This window comes from Somniosus microcephalus, chromosome 6, assembly GCF_052327205.1.
Source record: "Somniosus microcephalus isolate GS21.2 chromosome 6, FLI_Smic_1.0, whole genome shotgun sequence".
Classification (NCBI taxonomy): domain Eukaryota; kingdom Metazoa; phylum Chordata; class Chondrichthyes; order Squaliformes; family Somniosidae; genus Somniosus; species Somniosus microcephalus.
This window is the reverse complement of record NC_140992.1, coordinates 242,297,594-242,321,775: the sequence shown is the minus strand read 5'-3', so window position 1 is coordinate 242,321,775 and position 24,182 is coordinate 242,297,594. Positions and strand designations below refer to the sequence as shown.

The 24,182-nt window shown below is 43.8% G+C and overlaps 2 protein-coding genes and 1 long non-coding RNA gene across 3 annotated transcripts in view; 1 reads left to right on the top strand and 2 right to left on the bottom strand.

Annotated features, from left to right (window-relative positions):
- LOC147116585 (ankyrin repeat domain-containing protein 11-like) overlaps nucleotides 1-1,578 on the bottom strand; it is a 194,983-nt gene extending 193,405 nt beyond the window's left edge. The window contains exon 1 of the mRNA XM_085991651.1: nucleotides 1,180-1,578. The gene's annotated coding sequence lies outside the window, so the exon portion shown is untranslated. The remainder of the gene's footprint in view (nucleotides 1-1,179) is intronic.
- Nucleotides 1,579-1,784: 206 nt separating this feature from the next.
- On the bottom strand, nucleotides 1,785-7,358 carry LOC147116584 (uncharacterized). Its single transcript, XR_015078611.1, has 3 exons — nucleotides 7,283-7,358; nucleotides 2,165-2,216; nucleotides 1,785-1,953 (listed from the first exon to the last, which is right to left on the bottom strand). It is a non-coding gene; the product is annotated as an uncharacterized LOC147116584 (long non-coding RNA).
- A 2,519-nt stretch (nucleotides 7,359-9,877) lies between these two features.
- spg7 (SPG7 matrix AAA peptidase subunit, paraplegin) overlaps nucleotides 9,878-24,182 on the top strand; it is an 82,088-nt gene continuing 67,783 nt past the window's right edge. The window contains exon 1 of the mRNA XM_085991650.1: nucleotides 9,878-10,158. Within this exon, the coding sequence (XP_085847776.1) occupies nucleotides 9,928-10,158 (231 nt within the window). The 5' untranslated portion in view covers nucleotides 9,878-9,927. The remainder of the gene's footprint in view (nucleotides 10,159-24,182) is intronic.

Genomic DNA, 24,182 nt, shown 5'->3' with positions numbered 1-24,182 from the left:
AAACAAAACCAGTGTCCCATTCCTGTCCACTATCCAATGGCACTGCTGGACAGTCGCGAGGACAGGGAAAAAAATTCAGAAGCTTCGACCCTTCAATATCCAGTGATAGTCAGCTTACACTAACTGTCTAGGCTCATTCATGAAGAATGAGCACCTCGACGAGTTTTTAGGAGGACTATCACCTGTAGAACCTAAGCATCATGAGTCATAGAATTTAGGAAAGGGGAAAAATTGGGGGGTGAGGAGGGAAAAGCAGGAAGAAAGATTTTTTTTTTTTTTTTTTTTTTAAATACTCCGCTCTTTAAAAAAAAGTCAACCGTAAGTCACAGAATCTATATCTCAAATGGTACCAGAAATTATTCTTCCACTTCACTAGTGCGTTAAATAAAGGCAATCAAATATAAAATTTAACATGAGGATCTCCAACACAACTGTCAGTTAGAATATCATCCACACATTCAATGAAAGCAATAACCTACTAATCAGAGCATAATTTCACGTCAAATATTCAGCTTCCTCCAAGCACTGTAAATTCCTCCTCTTCTCAAAATGCAGCAGCCAAAGACTGCGATATTTTTTTAAATTAGAAATTGATCTTAAAAATTAATGTGAAACCTTGTAATTTCCACTTTCGGTGCGAGCAAACTGAAAGTGACAACGAATCAACATATATTTACAAACAATGAATCGTAATCAGATTAACCAAATGAAGATAAAATGTCTTCTACAAACTGCAGTTTGTTGCTGCTGATGGTGTTTATAAATATGCTTCATATAAAAATGTTTCATTTGTCTCTGATAAAATGTAATTCTGGAGCAATAAACTCAAAAATTATACCTGAACAACGACACTGCAAAAACAAAGTACCAGAAATAATCGAAAAAACGCAATCGATCGCATGCTTCGCATAACTGCGAATCCTGTAAGTTTTAGTAAATATGGGCAAACTAGTGAATTCCATAAAAAAATAAAATCTTTCGTGCTCGGTTTCAGTACGTGAAGCAAAGACTTTTTTGTGTTAATTACAGCGCATGGCTCAGGACTGTGAGCACAGGAATGCAAACACACACACACACGTTTCCAACACAATCATTGTACTCCAACACAGTGAATGCGAATTATTCCGGGCTTATCTCTCTTCTGCCCTTACAATTTGCCGCAGTCCTCCTTTTACTCACCGGTCCAGTGTGTCCCCCTATCCCCGACCGCTCTCCTCACGCGAGTCCCAGGCTGCGTTCTCCCATTCACAGTCCCACTCCGGGGCCCAGCCGAATGTTTTCAGACCTCAATCCGCACCACTCCGATCTTGGCCGGAAATTTTTTTTTAACCTCCCCCCACCCCCCTCCCCCTTTCAACCTCCTTCGGAATAAATAAAACCGATCATAAGAACAAACACCGATACACGTATCGCGGCTTTAAGAGTTTAAAATCAACCGCTTCCACTCCAGTACCACCGCAGAGGCAAAAACAGCCGCTTCAATTTAAGGAAAATAATTTCGAAACATTAGAAAAAAAACGCTTCCAAACGGCCTTTGACTTTTCCGCGGGCATAACTTAAAAGAACGTCTCCCATTGGTCGGTGAGTAGTCACGCGACAGCCCAGCCGACGCCGACTGTAACGCGCTTCCCGACTGGTTGAACCAGCTACCGGAAGTGTTTTTGTTTCTTTTGAGGAAAAATTAAACCAATTCTGCAATCGGAGCTTATTTTAGCTACCTTTGCAATACGCGGAAATAGTTTTCAAAATGAACACCGTAAGCAGCTTTCACTTTCGCACCTTGACCTCTGGCCTCGCGATGGCAGGGTGAGTGAATCACGTGACTGGATTGCCATGCCTTGTGTTGTGTTGATGTCACACTTCTCGCTCGCTCTGCTGCGCCGAGTTCTTGTCCTCCAACTTGATTGCTTTTGTCCTAAGCATTTGCACCAAATATTCTGCAGTTCTCCCAAACTGTTTTGTTTGGGTTAAAGTGAAAGTTCGTCTGTAGCTTGTAAAGGATATGTATTGAAAATGATCTCTTTGATAATTTAATCAACACTAGATATTAACTTTTTGCATACTATTAGATTTGTTTTACACAGTGGAATTTGAAAAAAAAAACACATTCATATACTGTAGAATATGTTAGATTTATATTCTCAATGTAAGGAAATAGTCTTACCTTAACTGGAGGCTTTGCTTTCTGAGCAAACAATAGCAGGAAGTTCAAAAAACTGAAGAACAACAATCGGGAAGTGAAAGAAAAGGTAAAAAAGAAAGCTGTGTAACAAACCAAAAACTTGCTAGAAATATAAACTGCCCCAATGGAAGTTAGTTCAAAATGAAAATTACATCATTGGTTAAAATTAATAGTGAACTTCGTAGTCAATCAGCCAGTAACTTTAGCTAGAGTTATGATCTTTCCAAATGATGAGCTCCTGATCTCAGTAATGTTATCAAGGGAAGTGACAAACCGAGGACAGAGAGAGACAATACACCTTCAGAGTCATTGTTTCAATTTGCCACTTTTAACTTATCTTTTGAGATGTGGACAACACATGGCAATGGCAGATGATGGCAATATTTATTGCTCATCCCTACTTATCCTGAATGCATTAAGTGTTACCAATATAGAGTAGGACTGGCGTCACATATAGGTCAGACAAGGTACAAATGGCAGGTTCTCCTCCCTGAAAGATATTAGTGAACCAGTTGGGTTTTTAATAGCAATAAAGTAGCTTTCATAGTTATTTTCTGGTACTAGCCCTCTAAATTTATTTAATTCAATTTCACAACTTACCGTGGTGACATTTAATCTCGTAACATCTAGGTTGTTTATGGAGTGCCATAATCAGTTGGCTACCAGACCCATTAAATATTGCTACCTCCAAAATCTCCCAACATCCATGACTGAAGCTGCCTGCTCGTTCTCTTGTGAGAGGGAGGACATAACAGGGTGGAAAAACTAACACTGAAAGTTGTATTAATTCCTCCTACGCAGAAGATTTTTTAAACACAATAGCACATAAGGAAAAGTACTTCATACTGAAAACACCCCTGTATGTTTCTTTAATGAAAGAAATAATGTAGCTTTACTTGTACTTTGGAAGTTGAATCTAATCTATATAAAGACAGTCTTGCATCAGAGATGCATCATGGAAGTTGTCATTTTCACCCTGCTCCTATGGAACAACGATGTCCAGAATGTACTGTCACATCCCATGTCACATGACAACCATCGGAAACTTACAAATAATTGAGAGGGCCCAACAGTGGAAAAAACATTAAAAAATGAAGATGATTCAATTCTTTTTGACAGAGCATTTGCTCAACAACATTCAATTCTATATAGAAATTCCAAACAGCTCAAATATCCCATTTATCTGTGACCTCAAATGGAAGAAATAAACTATTGTGTTGCAAGAATAGCTAAATAGCAACAGAAAAATAAGATCTCAGGAGACATATAACCAAGATCTTCTCCCATAGGCACATGTATCTATGCAGGAATCATTTGTCAAAATGATGATTGAACAGCAAATCAGACCTTGGCATTAGGCCACTGACTGAGGAGGAATTCAGTATCAGGGTAGATACAGTGTCTACAGATAAAATGTATAGAGATGACTCATGGTCTACCATGGAATCTTTATTTGACATTCAGTTGACCTGCTACAAAGACTCATCATAACATGCTGACAATCTTGCTCTAACCGTGGCATAGAACTTAAATTTATTCAGTATACCTTTCTAATAAACAGGAGCAAAATATTAGAGTACCTGGGGGCATTTAGTGTTTTATGGTATTCATAGCAATACACCAATAATTTATTTTATGTGTATCTGGAAATAAGGCATGTCTGAACAAATGTCAAATCTATTCACAAAAAAGCAGTTTCATAGTCTCTGTTTTACTCCATTATTTAGTCCGCAATGGAGTAAATAATGAGGCAAAGTATCAAATGGCTGCTGTAGAATTTAGTAAGCAGATACACCTTTTAAAATTGATTTTACATTGGATGTATTAATTTGTGCTGAACTGCTATTTGCGGAGCTGTAAGATTAGTAAAGGATCTGTATCTAATGGGTTAAGAGAGAATTTCAAGTGCAAGATCAACACTGTCCATGCTCTGCTGATGCCAATGAAAGTGACTTCTCCGCACTCTGTCTACGTTACTGCCACCTTATAGAGCAATAGGGGCCTATCTGTCAGCAATGTCCAAAGTCATTTCTCTAGTCACTGTTAATTTACTCTGGAAGATGCATCTCTATATCAGCTTCCAAGCATCTTACAAAGAACAAAAGTATCATTCTTTGCCATTGCTGAATTCTCAATGTCTTGAGTTCCATCGTTGCACTCACATCCGTGCACCTGCCAAGAATATGCAAGTCTACATGAACAGAAAAGACTTGTATTCTATGAATGTGCAGTGGTATGTAATGCCAACAGCATAATTCCGGATTTGTGTGCCAACTAACCCTGGCACTGCCCCACAACTCACTTATCCTTGTTAATTTGGGACTAGACAGGAAGTTTCTGCAAGAACAATTGATGAGTGAATGGTCATTAAACTATGGATGTTCAGTATCACTGCATTCTGTGTTGTTATTTTAATATATTGACGATCTCTTTTTGGGTAAGTCTTTGGGCTGCAGTGGTGTAGTGGGCTTTACACCATCACAGATATAGTCACTGGGCTTAGAAAATTAACCTATTGAATTAATTCTTGCAATATATTTTGCAGTCTTTACTCTTGTTGGGTTAAACATTAAACTGATGTGAAAGCTTCTAAGTTCTGTTTTATTTGACCCCGAGATGAGCTACCGACCCCATATCTTCTCCATCACCAAGACCATCTAGTTCCACTCTGTAATATCGCCCATCGCCGCCTCTGCCTCAGTTCATCTGTTGTTGAAATCCTTATCCATGCCTTTATTACCTCAAGACTTGACTATTCCAGTGCACTCCTGGACAGCCTCCCACCTACCACCCTCCGTAACTTGAACTCATCCAAAACTCTGCTGCCCGTATCCTAACTCACACCGTCCTGTTCACCCCTGTGCTCGCCAACCTACACTGACTCCCGATCAGGCAATGCTTAATTTTAAAATTCTCATCCTTATTTTCAAATCCCTCCATGACCTCACCCCTCTCTATCTCTGTAACCTCCTCCAGCCCTACAATTTTTCAAGATCACTGTGCTCCTCCAGTTCTGGATTCTTGCACATCCCTGATTTTCTTCGCTCCACTATTCACAGAATCACAGAAACCCCACAGTGCAGATAGAGGCCATTTCGGCCCATCGAGCCTGCACCAACACATATCCCACCCGATCCCCGTAACCCCTACACCAACACATATCCCACCCTATCCCCGTAACCCCACGTATTTAATCCCCCTAACACTAAGGGTCAATTTATCATAGCCAATCAACCTAACCCGCACATCTTTGGACTGTGGGAGGAAACCGGAGCACTCGGAGGAAACCCACGCAAACACGGGGAGAATGTGCAAACTCCACACAGTCACCCGAGGCCAGATTCGAACCCGGGTTTCTGGCGCTGTGAGGCAACAGTGCTAACCACTATGCCACCGTGCTGCCCTTGTTTGGCGGCAGTGTCTTCAGCTGCCTCGACACTAGGTTCTGAAATTCCCTCCCTAAACCTCTTTGCCTCTCTACCTCACTCTCCTCCTTTAATACGTTCCTTAAAACCTACCTCTTTGACCAAGCTTTGGGTTACCTGACCTAATATCTCATGTGGATTGGTGTCAAATTTTGTTTGATAACGCTCCTGTGGAGTGCCTTAGGACGTTTTACTACATGCAATATAAATGCAAGTTGTTGTTTTTGTTAAACAGTCTCAATTTCTGAAGACTTACTTCAAAAGCTCTTTACAACTTTCTGGTCCATTTGCAAACCTTCTGATTTAAGAGGGCAAAGTATGACCTAAAATAACTTTAATTACCACAGAAGAATTCACTTTAAGGAAATGATCATCACTGACCAATCAACATGGATCTTTTTTGAAAATACTGAACTAAACAGACACGTGACAGAAACTATAGTTGCTCAAATTTAGTATATTGACAATCTCTTTTTGGGTAAGTCTTTGGGCTGCAGCGGTGTAATGGGCTTTACACCATCACAGAAATAGTCACTGGGCTTAGAAAATTAACCTATTGAATTAATTCTTGCAAAATTTGGCAAAATACAGACTTTTCATTTGACGCTTCACTCCTTTTTGTTTTGCTGGTGTCTAAATCATAATGGGACAGAATTCTGATATCAATTGTTGTTCTAAGGTTATTGCTAGTTTGGTGACCTAATCTATCAAAGGACCATAATGCATTAATCAACACTATTGATCTGCAATTTTGGGCAGGCTAGTTCAAGCTGGCACATATTTTAATTGGAAACACCTCATCATATTATGACGGATTAATATTTTATTTGTGTTACAAAAATATCTCAACATGCATGGATTAACCCATGTAACTTTCCCCAGAAGTAATTGAGTATTTCTACAATGGCACATAATATTCCTATAGCTAGGAGCAGAAGGAACAGTTCCTGTTGCGGCTTAGCAGGCCTCATTATAAATAGTATATCCTTTGATTTCCGAGAGCAATGCCATGGGACATCCTCGAGTGGCCTTTAAATTTAGTGCTGCGGTTCAAGAAGAATGCCCACCACCAGCTTCTCAAGGGCAACTAGGGATGAGCAATAAAGGCTGGCCTTGCCAGCGACGCCCATATCTCAAGATTTTTTTTTAAACTTTGTAATGGATGGGTTAGAATGGCACTGGAAAAAAGATTGAGAGCTTATCACCCATTGATGTCAGGTCCAGAAAGGGTAGAAAAGTAATGATGAAAGGCTTGCAGCCTAATAAATTAAAGAGATGGCGATTGATTTTTGTCTTTACCTCGTGGATACTAAGTGTCGCCTGGGTGGAAAGGCAGAGAGGAAATTGGGCGGGGAGGAATGCATGCATGTTACAGAACTCACCTGATATTCCTTCCTTTAATTTAAAGAGGGGGAAAATTAGGCAAGTTTTGTTACCAGTGTACAATCCTCTGCAACTGATTTTCCTCTCTGCCTCTCAACCCAGGCAATGCTAATGTCCACGCGGTAAAGACAAAATCTACCCAATGGAATCTAATTTCTGCAGTACTATAATCAGTTTCTAACTCGATTTTGAAATAATCACATGTCTCTCCTTACTTCCAATTTTTTCTAAAGATAATAAACAGATTTCTAAACCTCTTCTTATAGTTCAATGATTTAAGTCCATAACCAACCTTGTTCTTTTCTTCATAAGCTTTCCAAATTCTGTGTTTTCTTGATTTAAAGGGTATTTAAATAATTAGTCATTTCACAGCTGAATAAAATACAAAACATTTAGGATATTAGGTTAATGTTATTAAAAAAAAATCTTACACCCAACCTTTGTGGGATATAAGTTGTCAAAACAAATACTTTATGTAGCTTCAGAAAATTACATGATATAGTGACTTTTTAAGGATTTATTCCTATTTAAATTGTCTCAATTTTCTAAGACTCAGAAAAATCCAGATAGTCCCCAGATAGTCCAGTCAATTAAATTTACAAAAAAAAATCATTGTCCACCTTGAAATTGCTGATAATATGAAGCACTCTTATGTCAGGAATTTTACAAACCAGCAGTAATATTAATTCTGGCTTGCATAACAATCTCAAGTTTAATGGAGCTGTATAGAATAATTAATATCACCAAAATGTTAGTTAATGTTGAACCCCTGCCTGAGCAGTCTGTGTTAAAAATGTGTTTTTTAACTTGAGAGTAATTCTTTTTTTTTTTTAAATGTCATTGACCTGCTCTGTGCTTAACAAGTTTGTCATAACTAAATAAATTGGTGTTAGTAACCCTCGTTTTGACTGTCGCTAATCCTTTGGAAATTTACACAGGCACAGAATCAAGTCATGCTCTATTGAACACATAAAAATTCTCACCCTGTAACAGGAGAAGGTGTGGCAATGAGTGGTTGCTGACTCCTTGAGGCATCAGGGTGGCCTGCCAGCTCTCACTCATAGCTTATTATTTACATATGCTGGTGGCTTAATTTCTTGTTTTCATTGTTTTTGTAAATTACTGTCCCAGTTGTTTATTCTACGTACTTTTTCTACATTTTAACTACTTTCTTTTGATCATAGGCTATCTTAACTCCCACCTCTACGCCGTTCATTCCACTATGACACCTTGTCTGCACTTGATGCCTGGTGCCTCTGTGTGCTGTTCTTCAACCTATTCTGGTGCTGTACTGGGCTGATATCTGAGGTCCGGGGACACCACTAGTGTTTGGCCGCACTGTGGTATCATGAACATCTTGGGTCTGAGGTGGCCCTCATCTCAGGGTTTTCTGACTCCCAGCCAGTTTCTTCAGTTTACATTGCCACTGCAGGCCCATGGGCAGCCTGGTCCTGTATCCTGATACCTACATGAGCAAGCATCTGAGGGCACTGGCTGGAAAGGTTACATGAGCTATCACCAGGGGACAGGATGCGATCATGAAGGCGGACTCTACCCATCCCACTTCTGCTATGTCCTGGATCTGAGCGATCCGTGTTTAGCAACAGAGTAGACCTTATGGTACAGTTAGATACTGCAGACCATTCAGAGATGGCATCCCAAATCAATGGAAGATGGTTACCATCATTCTCTCCCAACAATCCCCAAAGGCCTGAAGGCCAATTAACAAAGCATGTACTGGAGGCCTCTCTGTCAAGGGAAATGGATGCACAAGTTCCTAGCATGGTGCTCAGTGCTTCCATGTGCGTGTAATGCTCATCCAGCATCCTCCTTTTTTGGAGTAGGACACCAGAGACCTGAGTTCACAGGCTCAGAAGCCAGGGAATGACTTCTGCGGAGCCTTTGCTCTCCACTATTAGATCCTGCTTTCATCTGACTCCTCTGTCACCATGAGAAAGAAAACAAAGACTTGCATTTATATAACGCCTTTCACGACCACAGGATATCCCAAAGCGCTTTACAGCTAATGAAGTACTTTTGAAGTCTAGTCACTATCGTAATGTAAGAAATGACTGTAATGAGTGCCATGCAAGGCAGAGTTGGAGTTGGGGGTGGGGAGGTAGCTTACCTTGGCTGCTCTGGTGAGGTCATTAAACTTCTCCCTGCACTGCAAAGGCGTCCAGGGGGTTCAAGGATGTGGCAGTGAATGGAGGTAAGTGGTTGTGTCAAAAGTAGACTGTTACACAGAAGAAAACATTTCACTGATGAGATGGGCTCTGATGCCTCTTGCAGCAGTCACTGAAGAGTCCTCTGAGTCTGTGCTGATGTTTTTCTCCACAAAAACGTAGCATTTAAAACACTATATATTAGCTCAATGTATCACATAGAAAAATTTCTATATATCTTTGAAAACATATGTATGCATCACATTCTTAATTGCTTACCTCCTGTATTCTACAGGTTTTAAAGTTCAAGATCACATAACCACTAATTCCTCATTTACCTCAGCTTCTCCCCTACTTTTTTTTAAAACTTTGGTGGTGTCCTGCACTATGGGCCGCAGTCCTTCAAGTAGTTTTCTCAATAACTAAAACAATTTTCTGCAACAAAACCCTGCAATACTTTTTGAACTATTTCTAATAATACAACTAATCATATTTGAACCTTTGTCAATCGGCGCTCAGAGAGGACTGAAGTAAAGTTGCGGGGAAAGGCAAATTGATTTTAGAAATTGCAAAATAATTCATTTTTTAAAATTGTCCAACAAAGTGCCCTGTTCTGCTGCAGAGCAGAGACATTCGATCAAACACGCCTCGAATTTGCCAGTCCCAACCTGCGAGAGGCTATGTACAGCCACGCCCCCGAACCGGGAGGGTACTGCGCTTGCGCGGAGGCGTTTCTTACGTAACGGGATGTTGTCCGGGGGAATCGGCTAAGATGGCGGCCTGGTTAGTCCTGCAGCAACAGAGGGGCTGTGGGAGAAACCTTCGATCAGTTTTGTGGTCTTGCAGTGAAAAGCTTTTGCAATTTCGGACTTTCAGTTTGAAAGCTGTTTTCCAGGGAGAGACACTGGGACGGGACTTTGCCTGTAGAAGTTGTGACTTTAGAAGGGCACGTTATGTTTTCAGAAGATCTTGCAGTCACCAAGGCAGAGACCCTATTTTAAAGGTGAGTGAGTGTTGTTTATATTGCTCTTGGAGGAAATGTTAGATTGACATTTTGTTTAAAAGAACTTGGATTTTTATTGAAGATATGAGATGGCTGCACGAGTTCTGTACTTTCTACGTAGGATTTCAAAATCAATACTCATTGAAGGCCAGTTATATAACATTAAATGATACAGATGGAGTAAGGCAGAATATCACTTCAAAATAAGTTAGGTTAGTAGACTTAAAGACATAAGCTTCAATTATTGAAAAGTAAATTTAGAATAGAAACAACTATTTGACCGATCAAGTATATGCTGGTGTTTTTCTTCACATGAGCCACTAAGTCTAAAGTCTACCATTTATGACAGATATTAGGAAGAACTTGATGCAACGAGTGTTAAATGTTTGGAACAATCTGTCAGTTCAGGTCATTTAGACAAAAAAAATTAGGAGTATTTAAAATGCAGTTGGATGCAAAGCTGAGAGAGTTAGGTCATTTGCAAGCAACCTTTCCTTGTTCTTGACTGTTCCACTTTTAATTCATCATGTTATAAACCCGCGGGAGTCTCTATGCAAATACTCCAGATTTAAATAAAATCAAATAGTTCTGGTTCTGCATATAATTTCCTTAAATGTCTTTCAGATGAGACGTTAAACCAAGACCCTTTCTGCCCTCTTGGGTGGATGTAAAAGATCCCACAGCACTATTTCAAAGAAGAGCAGAGGGGTTCTCCCAGGTGTCCTGGCCAATATTTATCCTTCAACCAGCATCACTGAAACAGATTATCTAGTCATTATCACATTGCTGTTTGTGAAACCTTGCTGTCCGCAAATTGACTGCTGTGTTTCACACATGGGTGTAAGGAATTGGACGCTGAGCTAAAAGTGAGTTATTGGGAGGGATGACTGGAAGCTTGGTTGAAGGGATGAGTGGCGAGGTAGCTGAAGGTTCTGTATTAATGATGAGGCAAAGGAATGGGGGAATGCATAGAAAGCCAGATTTAGAGGAACGGAGTGTTTGGGAAGGGATATCGGGCTGTCGGTGATTGCAGTGGTGTAAGGCTATGGAGGAATTTAAAGCTGAGGGCAAGTATTTTAAATTTCATATGTTGGGGGATTGGGCACCAATGTAGGTCAGCAAGAACAGGGGTGATGGGCAAGTAAGACGGAACAATAGAAAATACAGGCTATTACAAACCATAGTTGTATTAGTGGCTGATTACCATATTACAGCTGTTGTGTCACATGTAAAACAGTCCATTCAGAGATCTGCCAGCAAGTTGAAGGCCTCCACCTGCATCAGGTGCCTTACACAACTGTAGGACAGGGTCAGACATCACTCTGCTTAAACAGAACAAGTACTTGCAAAACAAATTTCATATTTCATTTGAAAGTTTGAAATAATCCCACATGGAACTAAGTCAAAGGAATGCAACTTTCCCAAGAAATATTTAGCAGCAGAAACAAATAGATTTTCCTCTAAGTAAAGTAATATACAATTTTTAAAAAAAAATCATTTATGGGATATGGATGTCGCTGGCAAGGCCAGCATTTATTGCCTATCCCTAATTACCCTTGAGAAAGTGGTGGTGAGCTGCCTTCTTGAACTGCTGCAGTCCGTGTGGTGAAGGTACTCCCACAGTGCTGTTAGGTAGGGAGTGCCAAGATTTTAACCCAGTGACGATGAAGGATTGGCGATATACTTCTAAGTCAATATGGTGTGTGACTTGGAGGGGAACTTGGAGGTGGCGGTGTTCCCATGCACCTGCTGTCCTTGTCCTTCTAGGTGGAAGAGGTCGCGGGTTTCGGAGGTGCTGCCGAAGAAGCCTTGGCAGATGGTACACACTGCAGCCACGGTACGCCAGTGGTGCAGGGAGTGAATGTTTAAGGTGGTGGATGGGGTGCCAGTTAAGCGGGCTGCTTTGTCCTGGATGGTGTCGTGCTTCGTGTTGTTGGAGCTGCACTCATCCAGGCAAGTGGAGAGTATTCCATCACACTCCTTAATTGTGCCTTGCAGATGGTGGAAAGGCTTTGGGAAGTCAGGAGGTGAGAGACTCGCCGCAGAATACCTAGCCTCTGACCTGCTCTTGTTGCCACTGTATTTTTGTGGCAGATCCAGTTAAGTTTCTGGTCAATGGTGATCCCCAGGATATTGATGGTGGGGGATTCGGCGATGGTGTTGCTGTTGAATGTCAAGGGGAGGTGGTTAGACTCTCACTTGTTGGAGATAGTCATTGCCTGGCACTTCTGTGGCGCGAATATTACCTGCCACTGAATGGCAATAGATTGGGAGAAGGGGAAGTGCAACGAGACCTGGGTGTCCTTGTGCACCAGTCGCTGAAGGTAAGCATGCAGGTGCAGCAGGCGGTTAAGAAGGCAAATGGTATGTTGGCCTTCGTAACGAGAGGGTTCGAGTACAGGAACAAGGATGTCTTGCTGCAGTTGTACAGGGCCTTGGTGAGACCACATCTTGAGTATTGTGTGCAGTTTTGGTCACCTTATCTGAGGAAGGATGTTCTTGCCATGGAAGGAGTTCAGCGACGATTCACCAGGCTGATACCTGGGATGGCAGGAATGACGTATGAGGAGAGATTGGATCGATTGGGCTTGTACTCGCTGGAGTTTAGAAGAATGAGAGGGGATCTCATCGAAACTTATAAAATTCTAACAGGACTAGACAGACTAGATGCTGGAAGGATGTTCCTGATGGTCGGGGAGTCCAGAACCAGGGGTCACAGTCTAAGGATAAGGGGTAGGCCATTTAGGACAGAAATGAAGAGGAATTTCTTCACCCAGAGAGTGGTGAACCTGTGGAATTCTCTACTACAGAAGGCAGTAGAGGCCAATTCATTAAATATATTCAAGAAGGAGTTGGATATATTTCTCAAGGCTAAAGGGATCAAGGGGTATGGGGGGAAAGCAGGGACTGGGTACTGAATTTGGATGATCAGCCATGATCGCATTGAATGGCGGAGCAGGCTCGAGGGGCCGAATGGCCTACTCCTGCTCCTATCTTCTATGTTTCCATCAGCCCAAGCCTGAACGTCGTCCAGGTCTTGTTGCATTCGGGCAAAGACTGCTTCATTATCTGAGGAGTTGTGAATGGCACTGAACACTGTACATCCATCAACGAACATCCCCATTTCTGACCTTATGCTGGAGGGAAGGTCATTGATGAAGCAGCTGAAGATGATTGGGCTTAGGACACTGCCCTGAGGAGGAACCCCTGCAGCGATGTCCTGGGGCTGTGATGATTGAACGTCAACCACCACAGCCATCTTTCTTTGTGCTAGGTATAACGCCAACCAGTAGAGAGTTTTTCCCCCATTTCCCATTGACTTCAGTTTTACTGGGGCTCCTTGATGCCACACTCGGTCAAATGCTGCCTTGATGTCAAGGGCAGTCACTCTCACCTCACCTCTGGAATTCAGCTCCTTTGTCCTTGTTTGAACCAAGGCTGTAATGAGGTCGGGAGCTGAGTGGTCTTGGCGGAACCCAAACTGTGCATCAGTGAGCAGGTTATTGGTGAGTAAGTGCCGCTTGATAGCACTGTCAGTGACGCCTTCCATCACTTTGCCGATGATGGAGAGTAGACTGATCGGTCGGTAATTGGCCAGATTGGATTTGTCCTGCTTTTTGTGAATAGGACGTACCTGAGCAGTTTTCCACATTGCCGGATAGATGCCAGTGTTGTAGCTGTACTGGAACAGCTTGGCTAGAGGCGCAGCTAGTTCTGGAGCACAAGTCTTCAGCACGATAGCCGGGATGTTGTCGGGGCCCATAGCCTTCGCTGTATCCAGTGTGCTCAGCTGTTTCTTAATATCACGTGGAGTGAATCGAATTGGCTGAAGACTGGCTTCTGTGATGGTGGGAGCCTCAGGAGGAGACCGATATGGATCATCCACTCGGCACTTCTGGCTGAAGATGGTTGCAAACGCTTCAGCCTTATCTTTTGCACTCACGTGCTGGGCTCCACCATCATTGAGGATGAGGATATTCATGGAGCCTCCTCCTCCAGTTAGTTGTTTAATGGTCCATCACCATTCACAACTGGATGTGGCAGGACTGCAGAGCTTTGATCTGATCCTTTGATTTTGGGATCGTTTAGCCCTGTTTATAGCATGCTGCTTCTGCTTTTTACTGTGCATGTAGTCCTGTGTTGCAGCTTCCCCAGGTTGGCACCTCATTTTTAGGTACGCCTGGTGCTGCTCCTGGCATGCTCTTCTACACTCCTCGTTGGACCAGGGTTGGTCCCCTGGCTTGATGGTAATGGTAGAGTGAGGGATATGCCGGGCCATGAGGTTACAGATTGTGGTGGAATACAATTCTGCTGCTGCTGATGGGTCCACAGCGTCTCATGGATGCCCAGTTTTGAGCTGCTAGATCTGTTCTGAATCTGTCCGATTTAGTACGGTGGTAGTGCCACACAACACGATGGAGGGTGTCCTCAGTGCGAAGACGGAACTTCGTCTCCACAATGACTGTGCGGTGGGCACTGCTACCAATACTGTCATGGACAGATGCATCTGCAACAGGTAGGTTGGTGAGGGCGAGGTAAAGTAGGTTTTTCGCTCGAGTTGGTTCTCTCACCACCTGTTGCAGGCCCAGACTGGCAGCTATGTCCTTCAGGACACTGCCTGCTCAGTCAGTACTGGTGCTACGAGTCACATTGAAGTCCCCCACCCAGAGTACATTCTGTGCCCTTGCTACTCTCAGTGCTTCTTCCAAGTGGTGTTCAACATGGAGGAGTACTGATCCATCAGCTGAGGGAGGGTGGTAGGTGGTAATCAGCAGGAGGTTTGCTTGACCTGAAGTCATGAGACTTCATGGGGTCCAGAGTCAATGTTGAGGACTTCCAGGACCGCTCCTTCCCGACTGTATACCACTGTGCTGCCACCCCTGGTGAGTCTGTCCTGCCGGAGGGACGGGACATACCCAGGGATGGTGATGGAGGAGTTTGGGACATTGGCTGAAAGGTATGATTCTGAGTATAGGCCAGACCAGGTAAAGATGGCAGATTTCCTTCCCTAAAAGACCAGATGGGTTTTTACGGCAATCCGATAGTTTCATTACTGATACTAGCTTTTTATTCCAGATTTATTTAATGAACTGAATTTAAATTCTCCAGCTGCCATCGTGGGATTTGAACTCGCGTCTCTGGATCATAAGTCCAGTGATATTACCACTATGCTACCATCCCCAATGCATAACTGATATGTGGCACTGGTACAAACTCTATTGCCCTAAATGTGCATTATATTATGCTTTTTTTAAACAATTCAAGGTAAACTTAATTTCTTAGTCTTTGGGTGTGTTGAGATGAAACAAACAAGAGAAAATCAGTTGTAATTCTTTTTCAGTGCTGAGTCTGAACAATTTCAGAACGTAACCATTGCTCCCATTTTTTTCGGACAGCAAGTGATGGTAATGGTTCTGCTGTTGCCATTTACAGTTCCTCTACACCCATCTTTTTGTTTCTTTACTTGTCCCATTACCACTCCCCTCTGCCTTGCATCATCCCTTTTGTCGTTTAATCACTCCTGCCCTCCACTCTTATCAGAGACTTTCCCATCCAACCCCCTTTTTTTGCCTCTGTACTTGCTTAAAAATTGTTATATTGCTAGCTTTTTCCAGTTCTAACAAAAGGTCATCGGCCTGAAATGTTAACTCTGTTTCTCTCTCCATAGATGCTGCCTGACCTGCTGAGTATTTGCAGTATGTTCTGTTTTTATTTCAGATTTCCAGCATCTGCAGTATTTTTCTTTTGGATCATGCTCTATGTAGATATCGCAACCAATGCTCAATTGAACTTAGTGTTCAAACGTTAAAAATTTGATTTTTTTTTTCTGGTTTGTTTCTGTTGAACGAGTCTTCACAACCAAATCATAGAATGTTGCAACACAGAAACAAACTATTTGGCACATTAAGTCTGCAGTCATGTTTTTCTCTGCAGGACATACCTAGCCTAATCACATTCATTTTATGATTATCTTAAATTTGTGCTTTCTTGCTAACCAATGGAGACAACCTGTTACTATTTACTCTGTCGTAGCCCCTCATAATCTTGAAGACCTCTAAGGTCACCCCTCAGACTTCTCTGCTGTGGTGAAAAAAGCCCAAAGTTCTTAAGTCTCTCTTCATAACTGTGACCCTTTATCATGGGCAACATCCTAATGAATCTACACTGCACCTATTCCATTGTGTTTATATTCTTCATGTTCACCGTTACCTCCTTGATTTTGTATTCTGTGCCTCAAGCTACAAAATTAAGGATTACATTTGCCCATTTTATGGTCTGTAAGACAATTCATTTCTTTGCAAATTTTTCTGCTTTAGATTGTAAAATTATTATTACCCAGTTAATCAACCACAGCCATCAGCATTATTGCACTAATTTATTCTCCAAGCAAACCTGCAATAAACTTGTTCTTTAACTTTTATATTTGTTTTATGGGTTTTCAGGGCCATTTTTTTGCCTATTGACAGAAGTGCCCTCAGTTCTTAGAACCCTGAGTGTCTGATTTGAAGGTACTGTAGTCATGAGGCTGGGTACTTTGCAACATGTATCTCACCTCCTGACCTCTCAAAACTTATCCACCATCTACAAGGCTCAAGTCAGTAGTATGATGGAATACTCACCACTCGCCTGGATGGGTGGAGTCGCAACCGCACTCAAAGCTTGATACTAGGACAGAGCAGTTTGCTTGATTGGTGGCTCTGCCATTGGACTCTATATCCACCTCCTTCACCACTGGCACACTGTGGGTGCGGTATCAATGAGTTATAGGATGCACTGCAACAATTTACCAAGGTTACTTCAACAGCACCTCCCTCCCCTGTGATCCACCACCAAGAGCACCATCACCTCCAAGTCCCCCTCCAAATCGCACACCATCCTGATTTGGACATATATCGCTGTTCTTTCATTGTCATTGAGTCCGAATGATGGCATTCTCTACCTAATACCAGTACTGTAATTGTTGCACCCAATGGGAAATAAGTACCAAAGGATACAATGAGGGATGTGGCACAAAGAAGTGGTTACTGAGGGGATGCAGCGGAAGATGGAATCTCCTGCTCTTTTGTGTATCAGAGTCAGAACATGCTGTGAGCAGTAAAACAATAGTCCAGATACCAGTTTGAGTATGTTGATGTAAAAGCAGAAACTTTACCAACATGGTTTAAAGGAACTTTATCCACTTTAGTGTCCAGAGTCAGTGGAGGTTAAAATCATCGATTCTCTCCTCTTACTTCTCCTCCTTAGGCAGTCCCTCGGAACCGAGGATGACTTGCTTCCACATTAAAAATGAGTTCTCGGGTGACAGATGAGTCCAATGCGGGACCTACAGTCTCTGTCACAGGTGGGGCAAACGGTGGCTGAAGGGGCGGGTGGGTGAGGTGCTTGGGTTGACGTGCGCTCCTTGCGCTTGGCTTCCGTTTGCTCCTGGCGAAGAGACTCGAGGTGTTCGGCACCTTCCCGGATGCTTCTCCTCCACTTTGTGCGGTCTTGGGCGTCTCTGAGATCCCCTGGCATGCTCTCCTCCTTCCAGATAAGAGAAATGAGTTCATGAATTCATGCCAGTAATGCTTCTCTGCTCTGATTTAGTGCCTCGGCAGGGATTCCATCTGCTCCTGAGGTCTTGTTGTTCTTCAGTTGTCGGATGGCCTTTTCAACCTCATGCCGGCTGGGGTTGTGCTGAGATGGTGGCGGGTAGCATGCTACGGATGGAGTTGAGGACAATCGCGTCGAAGACAGAGTCTCGGTTAAGGAGATCTTCGAAGTGCTCCTTCCAGCGGGCACTGACTACCTCTCTGTCCTTGATGAGTGCCTCTCTGTCCTTGATGAGTAACTCTCCGTTCTGGGCCCGCAGTGGGGTAGGACCATGGGTGCTTGGGTCACTAAAGAATCCACGCACATCGCGGTTGTCGGCTAGCTGCTGGATCTCCTGTGCTTTTTCCACCCACCATCTGTTCTTTAGGTCGCGAGTTTTTTGTTGGACCTCGGCCTTCAGGCATCTGTAGAGCTGCTTTCTTGCTCTCGAGTTGTATTGCTGTTTCCAGATCAGGAATGCCTTGTGCTTGTGGCTTATTAGCTCCTGGATCTCCTGGTCGTTCTCGTCTAACCAGTCTTGGTGTTTCCTGGTTGAGTGACCGAGCGACTCTTCACAGGTGCTGATTATGGAGGCCTTGAGTGCAGACCAGGCGCTGTGGACACTGTGTCTCTGCATCACTGGGAGTCGTCAGGTTGTTTGTGAGGCGCAGGCTGAATAGGGCTTTCTTAGCGGGGTCTTTGAGTGCTCCAGCGTTGATTTTCCTGCGGCATTGTTTCTGTTGCCGCCGCTGTTTTGGGGCTACACTGATGGAGATGACAGAGCGGATTAGACGGTGGTCTGTCCAGCAGTCGTTGGCTCCTGTCATGCCTGTTCTTTGTTCTCATCAGTGAGCACTGGCTCTTCACTGAAATTTAGCTTCCAAATTCCCAGACCTCTCTGCTGTCAAGACTTCTCCACTGGACTAGTGATCTAGTGACTAGTGGAGCTCGGGCCAGGGATCGCGAGAATATCAGTGCTAATTTGATCCTGAGAGACACAACATCATTCATGTCCGAGGCCGGGACCCAGGAGCGAGGACGAGCCCAGCAGCGAGGTTAAGGCCCAGGAGTGGCGCCGCGTGGACCAGCATCGATTCTCAAGACTGCCATTGGTCCCTTTGTTTGTTGGTGGGAAGTGGTGTTGTACAAGGCTCGGTGCTGGGTCCACTGTTGTTCATCATTTACATAAAGGATTTGGACTCGGGGTTTGGAAGTACAATTTCTAAATTTGCGAACAACACCAAATTGTGGTGGGTGTAGTTAATACCGAGGAGGACTGCTAAAAAAAATACAGCAAGACATTAATAAACTTGCAGAATGGGTGAGCAATTAGCAAATGAACTTCAATATTGATAAGCGTGTGGTAGTACATTTTGGTAGGAAAAATAAGGAGGCTACATCCTCTTTGGAAAATGTGTGCCTCAGTGGGGTAGAGGAGCAGAGGGATCTGGGGTACAGATCTACAAATGACTAAAAATAGTGACGCAGGTTAATCGGGCCATTTAAAAAAAAAAACCAAAGCACTGGAGTTCATGAGGGATGGAATTGAAAAGCAGAGAAGTTATGTTAAACTTGTATAGAACCTTGGTTAGCATAACATTACAAAGGGATATCGACAGATTAAGTGAATGGGCAAAACTGTGGCAAATGGATTTCAATCTAAGCAAATGTAGGTCATCCACTTTGGACCTAAAAAGGAAAGAACAGGGTACTTTCTAAATGAAAAGCTAAAAACAGTGGAGGTCCAAAGAGACCTGGGGGTCCAGGTACATAGATCATTAAAATGTCATGAACAGTTACAGAAAATAATTAAAAAGGCTAATGCAATGCTGGCCTTTATATCTAGAGGACTAGAATACAAGGGGTAGAAGTTATGCTGCAGCTGTACAAAACCCTGGTTAGACCACACCTGGAGCAGTTCTGGGCACCACACCTTAGGAAGGATATATTGGCCTTGGAGGGAGTGCAGTGTAGGTTTACCAGAATGATACCCGGACTCCAAGAGTTAAGTTAAGAGGAGAGATTACACAAATTGGGGTTCAATTCCCTAGAATTTTGAAGGTTAAGGAGTGATCTGATCGAAGTTTTCAAAATATTACGGGGAATAGATAGAGAGAAACTACTTCCACTGGTTGGGGATTCTAGTCTAAAAATTAGAGCCAGACTTTCCAGGAGTGAAATTAGGAAACCCTTCTACACACAGGGTGGTGGTAGTTTGGAACTCTCTTCCGCAAACGGCAATTGATGCTAGATCAATTAATTTTAAATCGGAGATTGATATCTTTTTGTTAACCAAAGGTATTAAGGGATATAGGACAAAGGTGGGTCTATGGAGTTAGATCACAGATCAGCCATGATCTTATGGAATGCTGGAACAGGCTGGAGGGGCTGAATGGCCTACTCCTGTTCCTATGACCATACTTGCAGTACTGTGAACAGTTCTGGTCTCCATATTATAAAAAAGATATAGAAGTACTGGAGAAGCTGCAAAAAAGATTTTACCAGGATGATGCCAGAACTGAGAACCTATTGGGAAGGGTTGAACAGGCTGGGGCTCATTTATGTAGAGAAGAGAAGACTGAGGGGTGACCTGATAGAGGTCTTCAAGATTATGAAAGTGTTTGATAGGGTAGACGTAGAGAAGATGTTTCCATTTGCGGGGGAGACTAGAACTAGGGACTACCGATACCACCTCCTACCTCCACCTGGACCATGACCCCACTACCGAACATCAAACCACCGTATCCAAGACTGTCACTGACCTCCTCTCCTCTGGAGAGCTTCCCACCCGCCCCCCCGCGGCCACCAACCTCATAGTTCCCCAACCCCGCACAGCCCGCTTCTCCTTCCCAAGATCCACAACAGGACTGCCCTGGTAGATCCATCGTTTCAGCCTGTTCTTGGCCCACGGAACTTATCTCTTCCTATCTCAACTCTATCTTTTCTCCCCTTGTCGAGTCTCTTCCCACCTACATCCGCGACTCTTCGGACGTCCTCCGCCACTTTAACAGTTTCCAGTTTCCTGGCCCCAACCGCTTCCTTTTCACCATGGATGTACAATCCCTCTACACCGCCATCCCCCACCAGGATGGCCTGAGGGCGCTCCGCTTCTTCCTTGAACAGAGGCCCGACCAGTCCCCATCCACCACTACCCTCCTCCGCCTGGCTGAACTTGTCCTCACATTGAACAACTTCTCCTTTGACTCCACTCATTTCCTCCAAATCAAAGCTGTTGCTATGGGTACCTGCATGGGTCCTAGCTATGCCTGCCTTTTCGTGGGATATGTGGAACACTCTTTGTTCCAGTCCTACTCGGGTCCCCTCCCTCACCTCTTTTTCCAATACATTGATGACTATCGGTGCCGTTTCCTGCTCTCGCCCTGAACTAGACAATTTCATTCACTTTGCCTCCAATTTCCACCCTTCCCTCACCTTCACGTGGTCCATCTCTGACTCTTCTCTTCCCTTCCCTTCCTCGACTTCTCCGTCTCCATCTCTGGGGATAGGTTATTGACCAACATTCACTACAAGCCCACTGACTCACACAGCTACCTAGACTACACTTCCTCCCACCCTGCCTCTTGTAAGGACTCTTCCATTCTCCCAGTTTCTCCGTCTCTCCCACATCTGCTCCGACGATGCCACCTTCCACACCAGTACTTCCGACATGTCTTCCTTTTTCCTCAACCGAGGATTCCCCTCTACCGTGGTTGACACGGCCCTCGACCGTGTCCGTTCTATCTCCTGCACTTCTGCCCTCACCCCTGCCCCTCCCTCCCGGAACCACGATAGGGTTCCCCTTGTCCTCACCTTTCACCCCACCAGCCTCCACATTCAACGGATCATCCTCCGCCACTTCCGCCACCTCCAAAGTGACCCCGCCACCAAACGCATCTTCCCCTCCCCTTTCAGCATTCCGTAGGGACCGCTCCCTCCGAGACACCCTAGTCCACTCCTCTATCACCCCCAGCACCCCTTCCCCTTCGCCTGGCACCTTCCCGTGCAAGCGCAGGAGATGTAACACCTGCCCTTATACCCTTATACCTCCCCCCTTCCCACTGTCCAGGGCCCCAAACACCCCTTCAAGGTGAAACAGCGATTTACTTGTACTTCTTGCAATCTAGTATACTGTATTCGCTGCTCACGATGTGGTCTCCTCTACATTGGGGAGACCAAACGCAGATTGGGTGACCGCTTTGCGGAACACCTCCGTTCAGTCCGTAAGGGTGACCCCAAGCTTCCGGTCGCCTGTCATTTTAATTCACCGCCCCATTCCCACTCGGACCTCACCGTCCTTGGCCTCTTGCATTGTTCCACGGAAGCTCACCGTAAACTCGAGGAACAGCACCTCCTCTTCCGATTAGGCACTTTGCAGCCTTCCGGACTCTATATTGAGTTCAACAATTTCAGATCATAACCTCGGCCCCTATTACATTTTTACTTATATTTTTTATCCACACCTTTGTTTTGGCCTCCCCCCCCCCCCCCCCCCCCCCACCCACCCTTTTTTTCTCTCTTCCACATGGCAGCTGTCTCCCATTCTGCCAGCGCATTTCACACCTAATCTGAGCCGTCTTTTGTCTCCACTAGTCCTAGCACTGTCTCGTTTTGAATACCTCTTAATGTCTCTTCTCTTTTGTGCTCTCCCAGCCTGGCCTCTTAATCTATTTCATTTCCTGTGCCTCTTTAGTCTTGACAAAGGGTTCACCCGAAACGTTGACTCTATTTTCTCTCCACGGATGTTGCCTGGCCTGCTGAGTTTTTCCAGCATTTTCTGTTGTTATTTTGGATTTCCAGCATCTGCAGTATTTTGCTATCGGACTATAAATATAAAGATGGTTACTAATAAATCCAATAGGGAATTCAGAAGAAACATCTTTACCCAGAGAGTGGTTAGAATGTGGAACTCGCTACTTCAAGGAGTAGTTGAGGCGACGGGCATAGATGTATTTAAGGGGAAGCTAGATAAACATGAGTCAGATTGGAATAGAATGTTGATGGGGTTAGATGAAGGAGGATGGGAGGAGGCTTGTGTGGAGCATAAACAGTGGCTTGGACCTGTTGGGCCAAATGGCCTGTTTCTTTGCTGTAGATACTAGTAATTACATTTCTGGAATAAAAACAGATAATGGTGGAAAACACTCAGCAGGTCAAGCAGCATCTGTGGAGAACAAATCAGAGTTGAAACAAATTTCTGGAGATTTTTGCTATACTTTTGCTTATGATTAAGTCCAGTTCCTGACATTGATCTGCAACAACTTGCAATTAAATGGCGCTTTTAACATAGTAAAATGTCCCAAGGCACCTTACAGAAGTGGTTATCAGACAAAAATTTGACACCGAGACACACTGATATTAGGACAGATGATCAAAGGCTTGGACAAAGAGGTAGGTTTTAAGGAGGAGAGGGAGGCAGAGAGCTTTATGGAGGGAATTCCAGAGCTTCAAGCCTAGGCTGCTGAAGGCACAGCTGCCAATGGTGGAGCAATTGAAATCGGGATGCACAAGAGGCCATAATTGGAAGAGCACAGAGACCTCAAAGGCTTGTAGGGCTGGAGGAGGCTACAGAGGTAGGGAGGTGTGAGGCCATGGAGGGATTTGAAAACCAGGATGAGAGTTTTAAAATTGAGGCATTGCAGGAACGGGTGCCAATGTAGGTCGGCAAGCACAGGGGTGAGGGGTGAACAGGACTTGGTGCATGCTAGCATATGGGCAGCAGAGTTTTGGATGAACTTAAGTTTATGTAGGGTGGATAATGGAGGCTGGCCAGGAGAGCATTGGAATAGTCAAGTCTCGAGGTAACAAAGACATGGATGAGGGTTTCAGCAGCAGATGAGCTGAGGCCAGGGTGGAGTTGGGCAATGTTAGAGGTGGAAGCTGGCGGTCTTGGTGATGGAGCAGATATATGGTTCAACGCTCATCTCTGTCAAATATAGACTAGGCAAACAAAATTGGCAAAAGTAGTTTGATGGACGAGTTCATGGAATGCATTTGAGACAGTTTTCTAGAATATTGTCGAAGAATCAACTAGGGAACAGGCTATTTTAGATCCAGTATTGTGTAATGAGACAGTGTTAATTAGTAATCTTGTAGTAAAGGACCCCCTGGGAAGAGTGATCATAATATGATAGAATTTCATATTGAGTTTGAGAGTAATATGGTGGGGTCTTAAATTTAAACATAGCCAATTACGTAGACATGAGGGATGAGAAGACTAAAGTAGATTGGGAAATTAGATTAAAAGATAGGACGGTAGATAAACAGTGGCAAATATTTTTTTTTAATTATTCATAATTCTCACAAATATTCCCTTGAGAAGTAAAAACTCCATGGGAAAAGTGGTCTAACTGTGGCTAACTAGAGAAGTTAAGGATAGTATTGGATTGAAAGAAGAAGCTTACAATGTTGCTGAAAAGAGTAGTAAGCCTGAGGATTGGGAGGGTTTTGGAAAT